The 13,695-nt window shown below is 49.5% G+C and overlaps 1 protein-coding gene across 2 annotated transcripts in view; it reads right to left on the bottom strand.

Moving 5' to 3' along the window:
• Positions 1-9,766, bottom strand: part of Tbxas1 (thromboxane A synthase 1) — a 154,780-nt gene extending 145,014 nt beyond the window's left edge. Inside the window, exon 1 of one of the 2 annotated variants that reach the window (XM_078040635.1) lies at positions 8,910-9,766. In XM_078040635.1, the coding sequence (XP_077896761.1) occupies positions 8,910-9,001 (92 nt within the window). In that variant the 5' untranslated portion in view covers positions 9,002-9,766. The remainder of the gene's footprint in view (positions 1-8,909) is intronic. The other variant, XM_005332430.4, reaches the window with a different exon arrangement.
• Positions 9,767-13,695: the final 3,929 nt, after the last annotated feature.

Raw genomic sequence — 13,695 nt, 5'->3', positions numbered from 1 at the left:
CGGGACAAACACAAGACAGGAGGCGGGGAAACCAGTTGGGGCGATTTCCAGCGCGGGGTGTTCTTGAAGTCCTGACTGGGCGGAAACCCATGCCTCTGCTCAGAAGTGGTCCTCCCGGTCCTCTCTTAGGAAACTAGCCAGCAAGGGTGGGCGACTCGCCCAAGGTCCAGAGCAGAAGCAGTGTGTCTACCCCTGGCTGATTTCCACAATCAGTGGAAATCACTTCCAGAAACTTCCAATGACCAGGAGGAGGTGATGCTCTGCCCACTCTTGTGCACAGAGACTGTTAAAAACCTGAAGGGTGCAGCTGTCTTCTCCCTTTCAGTGCGTTCCAGCCTGGGGGCCTCGGTTGCCTATTGATTTGGGAGGTGGGAAGGCCACAGGAGGTTTTGCACATCTTGGGGAGCCTAATGTAAATTGTGCATTTGTTGACAGGGAGAGGGGCAGGTGAGCTCAAATGTCAAGTCTCTTGGCTGTGGAGCGGGATTATGACCTGGTACTCTCGTGCTGGTTATCTCATTCATCAGCCCTTCTCATTGGCAGAGCTTCCCATCAGCTTGCCTTGGAATAATGAAGATGGGGGATCAGTCAATCGTTACTCACACACACATTGTGGTTGGGACACAGAACCCAGGACCTGTGGGGAAGGTAATAGAAACAGCGGCTACTGGTGAAAACTTAGATGCTGTTGCTTTGACCTGTGAGGACTGCAGTTCAGCAGGATAGTCAAGGGGGAGAGTGTCCTCAGCTGCCCCCCGGGGGATCCCACATCTGCTGGTAGTAAGATGCCTCCCTCAGACCCTGAGTGCTCTGTGAACCCCCACATACCACATCTGCTGAATGGCTGTGTGCCTTCTTTGCAGTCTTGATTTGCAGTGTCTAGTGTGACAATCCCTTTTTCTAACTGGATTCATGAGAATGTTATCCTCAGCCGGTCAGTGAAGTAGACCAGCACACAGCCCAGAAGAACTCTGGTATCAATGAGTGCATGAACTAAGAAAGAATTTATTTATTCTCTCAACAATGCAAGTGCAAGGCATTCCTCCAGGAGCCAAAAGTACAAGTTGGAGAGAGATGGATCCTACCCTCCCCCACATGTGCAAACACACACATGCACACCTGTGCGCACACACGTTGTCACCATCATCATTTGGAAGCAGTGTTGCTATCTCCATTACTTGTGGTATGATCACGATCGTGATCATTTATTGAGCAGCTACTATGAACAGGCACGCAAGGTCTTAAGATTCAGGCTCTGCCCTTAGGGGCATATAGGCAGGTGAATACCCAAGAAAATAATGTAGTGAGTGCTAAGGCAGAGACAGAGAGCCCTAAGGGCTTCCAATCAGGTTGCCTTGGAATAATTAAGATAGGGGAACCAATCAATCGTTACATACACACTGTGGTTGGGACAGTAGAACCAATGATATTGGGGGCTGGCCTGATGGCAGAGATTTTCACCAGCAAAGTGATGTCAGGGGAAAGAGGAGCTGGAATTAGGGAGACAGGAAGTGTTCAGGCAGCATAGGTTGTGTGTGTGTGACGTGGGGAGAGAGGAGCATGGTGCACAGGTGGGAGGGCAGAGGCGGGAGGACCTAGTGAGAATGTGGAGGTGGCTGCTGGTTTGGGGGCAGGACACTGGCTCCCCCCAGGGTGTCTACATGCAGTGCTTGGGAAGACAGGATTTTGGTAGAAGCCACTATTAGAGGCTGGCTTGTTTTGTGGACTGTCTCTGATGTCATTTTTGCAGATATTTTTTGGGGAAAAATGTGGTCCTCTTTCTGGAACCGTGTTCAGGAATTGGCAGTCCACAGAAGTGAATCACACCTTTGCAAGCACACACAGGAGGTGTACGGTGACCCTGTGTGACTCTGTGTTGAGGCTGAAGACAACCCAATAAAGCTGAGGGCTCCTGGGAGCTGCAGAATCTGTCCACCTGCCTCCTTAGTCCAGCCTCTAGGAAGCTGCGAGACATCACATATTTCTGACACACCAGGAACAAGGTGGTGCTTAATAATTGAAGCACCCATCAACAGCAGTGTAGGCATCTTCCTCGTCCCTCCGTCCCCAAAGTCTCATCCCCATGTCCAGATGCACCTTATTCCTGCAAGCAGAGACAAGTCTCTCTAATGCTACTGAGGTTCCCAAAGGCACACCTTCAACGGCAGGTGACAGCCTATTAGGTTTGTCCCCGTGGCATTTGTGGGTAGGAGAAGGAGTCATCCAACATCTTGATTCCTAGGAAAACCACTTCCTCCCAGGGAAAGATGCACCACCCATGTTCTCAAGCAGCTCAGTAACGGACAAACGTAAACCTGACGGGTTGCTTTGTTTATGTGACAAAGGAGATTCTTCCTCCATTTCTGCGCAAAGAAGAGATGGTACCAGAAATCTGAATTCCTTACTGGAGGAGAGCATCTATGACCCTAAGTCGTGAGAGTATTGCTGCTGTTTTCTTCAACAAAACAAATGAACAAAATGAAACAGAAAACAACTCAGGCGCCCAATGAACGTGGCCCTTCAACAGAGTCTGCCAGCTTCCAGAGGGCGTGTCCCCCTCTGGAACAAACCACCAGAAGTCTCATTTGTTTTCTAATCACCTTTCATTTTGGATTGCAAATCATATTACCTGGTTCAATCACTTACTTGCCCGAAATCAGGCTGTTTTAAAAACTCCATCTACTCTCAACCAAGATGTGTCACCACTAGGGCTTTACCGAGACAATACCACCGAGACACCAGGCACCGCCCTCTGGGGAAAGTCCTGATGCTGAGTCCTCCGGTAGTGGCAGGGAGTCTGCAGGGAGGGTTCAGCCATCAGGAGGATGTCTTTGAAGGTCACGAAATTCATTTGGCTGTATAAGTTCTGGTGTGTATGCTAAAATAATCAGTCACGTTACTTTATAGTCACACCTCGTTCTCTGGCTCTGGAAAATCAATAAAGCGAAGAGAAGGACAAGGATATGGTGTATGACTATTTAAAAGAGAGAAAACAAAAAACAATATTCCGTGGAAATGGTCTGGAGGAAGTGCAGACCTAGTTTCCATAAGCAGGCTCGATTTTATCTCCAAGCTCATCACTGAGTTATTAAACCAAAGTACCCAGCCTATCCTAGGCAAAAATACAACAACAACAAAAAATAAAAATAAAAAAGGGGAAATAGCACGCATCTTTCTCTAGGTGCTGGGAGGCACTGGGAATTATCCACAGCCTTTAAAATGGATTTCTAAACTGTGTCCATTAAAATGAATTTTTAAACTGTGTCGATTATTCACACACTTAATGTTTTGTTCCACCAAATGTCACAAATCCTAGTGTCGCTTTGCCTGGGAAACTTCCCTACCTGAAATGTTCCTCTCCTCTGCCACCTGCATTCCAAGCCCCAGCCTAAGACCCTTCCCAAAGTCTGCCCCACTGGCTGGGGACACAGGAAGGACCAAGGGCTAGAGCTAGAGGCGGGGAAATGAGTCCTACATGAGGGTTGGTTCCAGGGAGCGTTACCAGCTGCAGGACACCCCGCCCACCCCAGGAGACTAGGGAACCAGGGCAGAGGAAGGAGCAGTCCTTCATGGATCCCTTGGTCACATCTAACTTCCTTTGCGTGAGCCACTGCTGGCTTCAGCACAGACCTGCCTGTGCTACAGCAGCCACAACCAGCACAGATGTCAACCAGTCCAGATCTAGAAGGTTCCATTGTCATTTGTGACAACTTCCCATATTACACAGCAAGTGCTCTGGTGACATTCCTGAGGGACGTGGAGGGACATTGACAACCTGCCAAGGCATATCTCAGCCACCTGGCCGGACAGCTGTGCTTTCTCTTTTTCTCTGATGTGGAACTTGGCCACCCATTGGCCCTACTTCTACCTCTCGCCTTCATCCACTCCTGGTCCTGAAGGTCACAAGACACCAACCCTTGGAAGCTCAGAGTCTGCAAAAGGGTCATTTTAATGTTTCCCTCCTCTGTTTGGTAGCCCCTTCCTTCCCGGCAGGCCACAAACACGTCTGACCTCTCTTTCCAGGGGTGTCCACCTGGTCCTGTTGGCCCCTCCCTCCACAAGTGTGGTTCACCAACATTAAACAGGTTTCTTTACTGCAGAGACTCTCAGGGCCTTCGACCTGCTGTGAATCTCCAAGAATGGCCCATGTGAACACCTGATGCGCCCAACATCTTGAGGCATAGAATGAGGAAGGTTTCAGCCACGTTTGGTCTGCAAGTTCCCACATTCCAAGACTGGACACGGCTCCCCTCCACCTCTGATTGGACCAGAGAACTCAGTTGTCCCTTGGTATCCACAGGGCTTTGGTACCAGGACTCCCAAAACCCAAGGATGCTCATGGTCCTCATGTAAAACAGGGAGGTATTTGCACATGACCTTCGCACACCCTGTCCTACACTTTGATGTAATGTCTCTGGTTACTTACAGGACCCTGTGCAGTGACAGTGCCGTGCAGATGGTTGTTATGCTGCACCGAGACAGGAAAGAGATGGGGAGATGCCTGTCCGTGTTCAGCATAGCTGAACAGACCAACTACACAGAGCACCAGTGAAGGACAGAGATCCAGGCGTGGATGTGGGAAAGTGTGGCAGGGTTCGTCCACGCGTCACTCATTCTGGTGGCTTCAGCGGCCAATTCAAGTTTTGCTCTGTGGAGTTTTCTAGGATTTTTTTCCCAAATATTTCAGTCTGTGTTTGGTCGAACCCAGCAATGCAAATCCACAGACATGAAGGGCACTGTCCCTAAACACCTTCCTACTCGAATGAGTTCAAGATTTCTCATGTGGCTCCCATATACCGCCACCCCAGTGGTTTCTTCTAAATGAGCCAAGGAGTCTGTGTGGGTCTGGAATTGGAATCCAGTTCTCCCTCAGATAGAGCAAGCTGTCTTCTGAGAGAGAAACTTCTAGCTCTAGCGGTGGACTTTTCTGTGACCATGTTAAGTCTTCTTTTAAAAAAATATTTTTAGTTGTGGATGGACACAATACCTTCATTTAATTAATTAATTAATTTGTTTTTATGTGGTGCTGAGGATCAAACCCAGTGCCTCACACATTCTAGGCAACCACTGAGCTGTAACCCCAGCCCCATCTTAAGTCTCAATCATCCCCATTCATGTTTTAACTTAAACGTGTCTTAGAAGAAGCTTGACCGGAGTGCTACTGTACTACTGATTCCCACTTTAACAATTTGTACCTCTGTGTCTTGGTACCTGAACTTCAAATGCAGCCTGGCACCAAAAGCCCTTCTACCTTTCTGAGACAGCTCTTCTCCTCCTGTAGCTGCTTAGACTGCTACGCTGCCTGGCTCACAGCCTTGTCAGCCAAAATGCCCTGTTACTCCAAGTTCCCTGGACATTCTACTCCCCTGGTAGAAAATGTGAAACCTACATCCCCAGAACTCCATGCCCAAAGCAAGATGCTGCTTTCCTCTTTATCACTAGAAAGGAACAATTTCCCATTCTTTAGTAAAATTACTTGTTCTTTCTTAAGTATGCATACTCATTAAAAAAAAATACGAAAGATGCAGAAAGACTAAGAAAAAAATCAACCATAACTTCACCACTGAAAGAAACCTACTATTAATATTTGGGCTATTTCCTTATACCCTTTCTTAAAGAATAAAGAAATCTTTCTCCTCCCTACAGGAATCCAGCTGCCAGTTCTTAGGCATTGCTTTGAAAGTTTAAACACACTAGTACTTAAGGTTGCCTTGAGCAAAATTCAAGTCATGCAACTTATTTCTTGGAGTAAGAATTTCAAATCATTTTATACAAAAAAATGGGAGGATTTCTTTTGTTTGTTTGTTTTGTGTTTTATCCTGGTGCTGGGAATCAAAGCCAAGGTCTCATGCATTCCAGGCAAGTGTTCTGCCGCTGAGCTACAGCACAGCTGGAAAATGAGTTTTAAAATATTTTACCTGGCGGGCTGGGGTTGTGGCTTAGTGGTAGAGTGCTCACCTAGCATGCATGGGGCACTGGGTTTGAGCCTCAGCACCACATAAATATAAAATAAAGATATTATGTCCACCTAAAACTAAAAAATAAATATTTTTTAAAAATTTGTGTTTTAAAAAAAGATATTTTACCTGGAATGTCAATAACTTAGCATGTGCTTCATGTCTTTCTAGCTAACATAATCTACATCCCCAGATCCATCCCCAACCCCAGTGGAGCATCCCTGACCACCTGACACCCCAGGTCCCTCGCTCTGCCATCCATCTATCAATTTAGACCATCCTCATTGAAAAATGGCATCAAAGGTAATAGAGATGGGCGGGGGGAATATCAAAATATGCCCCACCTAGTTTATAACAGTCTCTTTTTCATTGAAATGAACCTATTTTGTCTTCTTCCCATAGCCATGCATACAATTAATAATTAAGGTTTACGAAGTCCATGGCATGGTCTGTGTGCTACAAGGTGAGAGGCCGTCTGCAACAGTTAGAAAAGCAGACAGCAAGCTGGCTCACACTGCAACACACTGGGCTTTCAGAAAGCGGGTGAGTCATGTGGCGAGAGATTTAAGATCCATATGGAACTGCAAAGGCCAACAGAAGACCAGAGGAAGAAAGCACCGGCAGAGACCAGGGGCAGGAAGGGGCCCTCAGCCAGCATTCACTAGGTGCCAACTATGTGCCAAGCATTGTGAGGGGAAGAGATGGGACCAGGAATCTGATCAAAGCCGTGCTGAGGAGGGATTTCTAAGTGCCCTTGGGAAACAGGAAATGCGTCCCGGGGAAAAGCTCTCAAGTTAGCCTTGAAGGAAAGAGCAGGGGACGCACACCCCAAGCCAGGAGGCCATGGCACGCAGCTCTGCTCGGTGGCCTCCTGGAATGCTGTCTGGAAGAGGAACGTGGAGAGCCCAAGGACGGTTACCTTTGTGCTGCATCAAGAGCCCCAGAGCCAGGGGCGCCTCCAAAAGCCCCCTCCCTTCAGCATTGACCTCTCCAGACATGGAGGTCACCTCAGAGCCTCCATATCTCCCCTGCCTTGGGCCTCTGACCCGGACCTCCTGTTCCCTGACCTTGCCCGGGGACCTCCCACCTTGCCTGGCACACATTAACAGGTCAATAAATATCTGGGTGATAACAAATGGAAGCCAGCTCTCACTTCCTATTCACCAACCGGCCGCTATCTTAATCTCTGTGTCTTTGAACCCAGTTCCTAATTTGGCCCTGAGAATAGATTACACATGCACAGCTGCCTTGCTGAGCCGCGTGGGGTCCGTGAGTAGCTGCTGGGAGCCGACTGTAAACACCCTGTTACCGCAGCTTATCAGCCGGGACGCAGGCCCCTGTGCGTGATCACAGCGGCCACGTTGATCTATGCCATCCAGTCATCCCCCCACCAGACATCTATTGAGGCCATACGGTACGGCAGGCACAGAGCTGGGAGTCACACAGACAGAAAGAAAAAGGCACCGTGAAGTGGAGAAAAGGGTTCAATATAAACACTGAGACCACCCGGAGGACTCAGGTGGAACAGAGTCTGACAACCACAGAGAATAGCTATTGATGAAAAACTAATATCAATAAACACATTTAACAAGAAATTAAAAATAACCTATACACCTAAACCACTAAAGATGGGAGGGGGTGCCTCTGGGGATGGAGCCCAGGGTCTCACACCTGCTAGGCAGGCACTCTACCACTGAGCTATTCCCCTAGCCCCAAGACATATTCTCCTCGACTTTTAGGTTTCATAGGGGGTAATTATGATAGCCAACATCTACTATGCACCTACTGCATGCCATGCCTTGTGTATCCGGCTGTGCTAAGCACAGAAACATGCTGAGCTGGATTCTTGGGGATGAGGGCCCAGACCTAACCATTTGCTCTTGGATTTGCATGTGGCTGGTTTCAATGCCAGATAAGCTACAGATAGAAAAGTTCAAAAGATAATTAAACCAGTTAAAAAGCAAAACGGCACTGGAACTGAAGCCAGGCTTCAGAACCAATTTCCAAGAAGTAATTTCATCATCAGAGAACATCAAACGTGACTTCTACTTTCAGCTATGCAAATTCCAAAAGAATAATACCTCACATTTGCATAATGCTTGATGCTTTTCAAAGTGCTTTCTCAGTTATTAATCTACAGGAGGCTTTATTACCACCGGAAACATAAATCAAAATTCTGTTCAAACTCCATTATTTTTTCCACTTTCCCCCTCAAAACCCAGAGCCACCTAAATCCAGGTGCTTTCTACTGAGAGGGTAACTCTAATATATGTAAGTGACAGAGTGGATATGCACGGATGTAGCATATTGTGAGATCTTCCATCTCCAGACATCACAGATCCAGGCTTCAGAAAATCTGTGGTTGAATTAACAAGACCACAGGGGAGCAACCGGTAGTTCAAGTTCAAGATTCTTTCAGGGTCTCAGACTTTGTGGGAGCTGTACATGTTCATTGGCATTCATCCCCTTCTATTAGATATTAGGAAATTAGCTCTACCACTTTCTCCCTAAGTCCACAAAGTGGCCCACATTTGCCAAACAGATTCCCTGTCTTTTCTGTTTTTATTGTAATAGGAACCAAGAGGCGGAATCTGCTCTAAATCCAACAGAGAAGATCGTGGAAACTCGAGGTGAGAAGATAAGACAGGGTATGAGGATAGACTTCTCCCCAAATCGAATGCCTTTCCAATTTGTTTCTTTTCCCATCTCTTTCAAGCTTAATTATGTGTGGCGTTCCCAGCCACTGAATCACCAGTGTTTCCTGACACTTCAATCTCATGCATTTTAGCAAAAGATTAACCTGCCTGTTTGCTTTTAATTCCGAAGCTGTGTTAATACTCAACTCCCTCTAGATTAGGAAAGAAGAAAAGCACACTCCCACGTACCCCACCCCGCACCAGGCACCAGCGAGGCTCCAACGTCGTCGCTGTCCCTGGGGTTGGCTGCACTTACCATTTCAGGAGGGCCAAGAGAGCCACCAGCAGGGCCACCGTCACCAGGGGGCCACTCGCTTCCAGTTTCAGAAATCCCAAGGCTTCCATCATTCCTCTGAGACCCCAGAGAGGGCGGTCCTCCAGGCAAAAGAGGGGGGTTGATGTCTCCGCCCTGATGGGAGCCCTGAGCTTCAGGTGGAGGAGGAGGAAACAGGCACCCCAAAACACGCCTGGCCAGTGGGTCCCCCAAGTGTGCTCTTTCTCAGAGAGCCTCTTAATAAAGAGGAAGGAAGAGGAGGGGAAAACAAAGGGTTTGAGGGTAAGGCAATGATTCAGCAACTTGGTCTTCTTTGATGACTCTACTGTCAACAAACATTTATGTTCACTTCCTTGGAAAGCCAGAGCAGATGGACGGTCCCATGTTTGCTGAGAAACGAGACGGGGGCAGCCATAGACTGCAATTCCCACACACCGTCCTCCAAGAAGGCCTCTCCTCCAAAATACGATTAAGTGAAGATATGGGCCAGAAGATTATGAGGGTCCTGGAAAAGCATGGGGCCCGGCATCAGCCTGATGGAACACGCTCCCTGCTTTGAGGCCAGCCTCCCCACAAGGCTCCCTAGTTCCTGGGGCTGGTGAGCCCTCTTGGCTGGGAGGGTCCCGGGGTTCTGGCTGGCGGAGCAGAGCACAGACCTTGGCTCCGGCCAGTGGTGAGTCGGGAGGTTCCCGGAATGTGGAAAGCACGCCCACGGGCTGTGTGTGCTCAGCTCTGAGCCACCTGGCTGCCGGGACAGAATCACCTGGGATTAGTCAGCGTAGTCCACCTGTGGGAACGGGAAGGGCCGATCAGAGAGGTAGGTGGCAGGTCACAACCAGCTCTCACAGGCCCAGTACTAGACCCCAGAAGGAGGTGGACGACAAAACGGGGAGACAGAGAAGGTGAATTGCAGGTGGAGAAAAGGGCTGCCAAGGTCCTGAGCACGTGGCCGTGATGGGGCGTGGGGATGACCCACTGCAGGGCGTGGCCCGGGGTGGGTGTGTGTCTCCAGAGGAAAGCTTCCAGCCCAGTCGTGTCCCTGTCCGTGGCTGAAGAGCCATCAGCAGAGCCTCAGGGGACATGCATGAGGGTCCTAGGTGGGGAAACCCACATGTCGTTGGCACTGCAGAGAGGCCGGTGCCATCGGAGTCCAGAGAACCGGCTGGGGCCAGCGGTGGCTGGGAAGAAGAGCTGAGGTCCCCAGAGGCCAGATAGCCACTGGGGTCACTGTCAGAAGCTTGGGCTTCGTTTTCCGAGTCCCTCGGGGTGTCGTGTGGCCACATTTACCCTGGTTCCAGGGCACGTGGGCTGGACAGAGAATTCACTGGGAGACAAAAGCAGAGCCCTTCTAGGCGTCTAGTGCCTCGTCCAGACATAAGGAGGCTTGACCACGGTGGCCAGGGGAGGTGGGAAGGATGAGGTGGGGGTAAGGCGCGTGGGGGTGGACCCCACGGAATTCATGGTGGAGCCATGTGAAAGGGAAGTGGAAGGAGAGACCGCGTCTGACTTCCAGACTCCTGACTTGAGCTCTAGGTGTGGAGGTCCATTGATGAAGACTGGGGAGGTGGAGGGTTGGGAAAATCACAAATTCTGTCCTGATCCTTGAGGTGCCTGGGAGAGGCCGGAGTGGGGCTGTCAAGTCCAAGTGGAATCTGAGCCCAAAACATAAATAATAGCCATCATCAGTCATTGTGACCCCATTTATGGAGTGCCACCCGTGTGCTAGTGGCTCTTCTCTGAGCTTTCGTGTGTTCACTGAATCCTTATGAACACGCCTTTAAGCCCCATCTTACAGAAGAAGAAACAGAGGCCTGGGCTGTGACTCCAAGGCCGTGACTTCCTCAAAGAAACATTTAAGCCTGGACGTCCTCGCTGTCACTGTGGTGTTTATACCCAGAGGGACCGCTGAGTTTCAGCCATAAAGAGGACGGTGACCCACCCAGGCACCCAGCGCCTTCCTGGCTCCCCGGCTGCCCTGCCCCTCTGTTTTGTTTGCTGGCTCCGTGCCCCCAGCTGCAGCACCCCATCTGGACAGTGTCCTCGGCTGCAGCCCAGCCCTCTTGGATTCCCCTCCCCTCTGTCCCATCCGACCAACACAAAGGACCAGGTGTTCTGTCTCCCAGGGCAGGGCCAGCGCTCCACAGGGGCTGGCCCTCCATCCGCAGTCCAAGGAGCCGCTGTGCAGGGTGGCAGCGAGTGCCATGGGACAGCCGCAAGGTCATCATGGCCACGAGTTCAGCCTGGGAGAAGTGACCTTGGGTGTGACTTCATTCTGTGCATGTATCAGACACGCAGGAAAAATAAAAATAAAGGGTTCCGAGGTGAAATAAACATGAAAAAGGCGGGTGGTGTGAGCTTCAAGAAGTTTATTTACTGTGCGACCTCTCAGACACTTGAACCTGCTCATGGGCACAGGGGACATCCAACAGCCGGCCGTGGAGACCAGCGTTGCCCAAGTGCATCTGACCACAGAATCCGCCTGCAGGGACCCTTATTCACATACCCCTGATGTAGCTGTCAGGCACATGTTTGAGAAATGTTGACCAAGGAGTAGGAACCCCCCATAATGGGAGTGGCTGGTATGAGGTTCTGTCCCTGTCCAGTGATAGGAGCCAGGTCTCCAGTCCCCTTCTCGGGCTCTTCATCTAGACCACGCCCCTCACGTCTCCCTGTGGGTATGCTCCTGCCCACCTGGCCTCGGTCCCTCCTGTTTATGGAGATGGCTTGGCCTGCTGGTGGCTGGCCCAGAGATGTCCAGCTTTCTTGAGCTGCCAGCTCTCTGCCATCCTCTGACTAACACGCCTGGAGCCCCTCTAGGTGACTCGTGATTTGCAGAGACTGTGAACATGGTGGAGGGGTTTCCACACCCTTTCTGTGCCTGCTGCAGAGTAGAGATAATGCTCAGAATCGTGGACCGTAAATTAACCCAGGTGAAGTGCAAGGGTCAGAAATGAGAAATCTGAGGCATTTTCGTCAGGAAAGTCACATGGATAAGGACGCATTGCAATTTTAATATCTGCAGTGTGGTGCAGGGACAGTCTGGGTGGGATCTTTCTGGGACAAAGGGCAGACAATCGCCATGATATTCACCATCATTAAACATTTGAACTTTAACTACTTTATGCACATTTTTATTTTAACAATATGTGTATCAAAAACAATCAACTCAAGGGCTGGGGTTGTAGCTCAGTAGTAGAGCACTTGCCTAGCATGTGTGAGGCAATGGGTTTGATTCTCAACACCACATATAAATAAATAAATAAATAAAATAAAAGATCTATTGACAACTAAATAAATATTTAAAAAACCAATCAACTCAACAGAACTGTGTGGTAAATATCCTATGATTCCCCACTCCTACAAACAACCCCCATTAACAAATCAGTATACACACACTGGGTCTTTTTCCCTGCAAGTACAAATATGTATCTTTTTGGTTTTTGTGGAAAAAAGATCATCATGTTCATGCAAATATGCAGCTCATCTTTTTAACTTACTGTACCATGAACATCTGGCCATGACCATACCTAGAGAAATATATCATTTATTACCTAGGACTCCAATCGACAGACGTGTTATAATTCACTTAGTGGATCCTCTGTCGAGTGGCACTTGAGATGTGCCCACATTTCCCCAACTTCCAATGAAATCTTAGAAGTGGAATGGCTGGACCCAAAGTCATGTGTTTCAAAAATTCTGATAGGCCAGGCGTGGTAGTGCATGCTCATAATCCCAACGACTCGGGAGGCTGAGGTAGGAGGATCACAAGTTTGAGGCCAGCCTGAGCAACTTAAAGAGGTCCTAAGCAACTTAGGGAGGTCCTAAGAGACTGAAGTGAGAACTTGTGTCAAAATAAAAAATAGGAAGGGCTGGGGATGTGGCTCGGTGGTAGATTATCCCTGGGTTCCATCCCCAATGTTACAAAAGGAAAAAAAAAAGAAGAATGCTGGTGTGTTCTACCTTGCACACGGGCAGTATGACTGTCCCTCCCTGAGTGTGTGCAGGGCCCACTGACCCCATAGAGGGGCCGCCCCACAGAGCTGTTCCCTTCCATCTCCGCCCACTCTGAGTCTATCCGTTTCTCCTCCTACCTCCAGGCAGACATCTCCCCAGAGTTGAGTCAACTGTTTTGACTTGAGTCTTGTGTTTCTTTTTAAGGCTTTCACTCCATAAACTCCATGGTATTTCCTCCATGTTCCCTGTGTTTAAAAACCGCCTGTGCAGATGTCGACGCGGGGCCTCCTCCCTCCCCAGTGGAAGGTTCCCAGCTGCTCGGCTCTGAGCTTGACGTCTCTGACGGGGAGAGGCAGAGGCTGAAAGAGGCCGCGCAGGGCCCTGGGCAGAGATAACAGTGTGTCCTGGGCACCCACGGGGACAAACAACTTGGACACGTCACCTCATTTCCGCCTCAGAGCACCCCCGGGAGGAGCCTAGCAGCTGTTTCATTCCTGGGTTCCAAGAAATGGGAGGTCTGGTGACATTGGGGGACGTGCCACACTGCCTGTTATCAGACACTCAGTACTTTCTGGAAGCCAGACTCAAGCCCCATCTTCCCCCTTTAAACCGAGTGTTTTTTCCCAATAACTCTCAAGTCACACCTCAGCTTTGAATACCTACAGGTCACCTCGCCAGTCCATGGTTGTGACACAGTTTACTGATGCCCGCTGCCCCAGGCTGCGGAACAGCACACCAAGGACAACAGAGGTTGGCGTGTGTCCTCGGTCTGCTTCACTCCCTGGCAGTTATCCAGGGCCCCCCTTGGAAGGCA

Source organism: Ictidomys tridecemlineatus, chromosome 2 (genome assembly GCF_052094955.1).
Source record: "Ictidomys tridecemlineatus isolate mIctTri1 chromosome 2, mIctTri1.hap1, whole genome shotgun sequence".
Taxonomy (NCBI): Eukaryota; Metazoa; Chordata; class Mammalia; order Rodentia; family Sciuridae; genus Ictidomys; species Ictidomys tridecemlineatus.
Note: the sequence above shows the minus strand (reverse complement) of the source record. Positions and strands in the feature narration are given on the sequence as shown.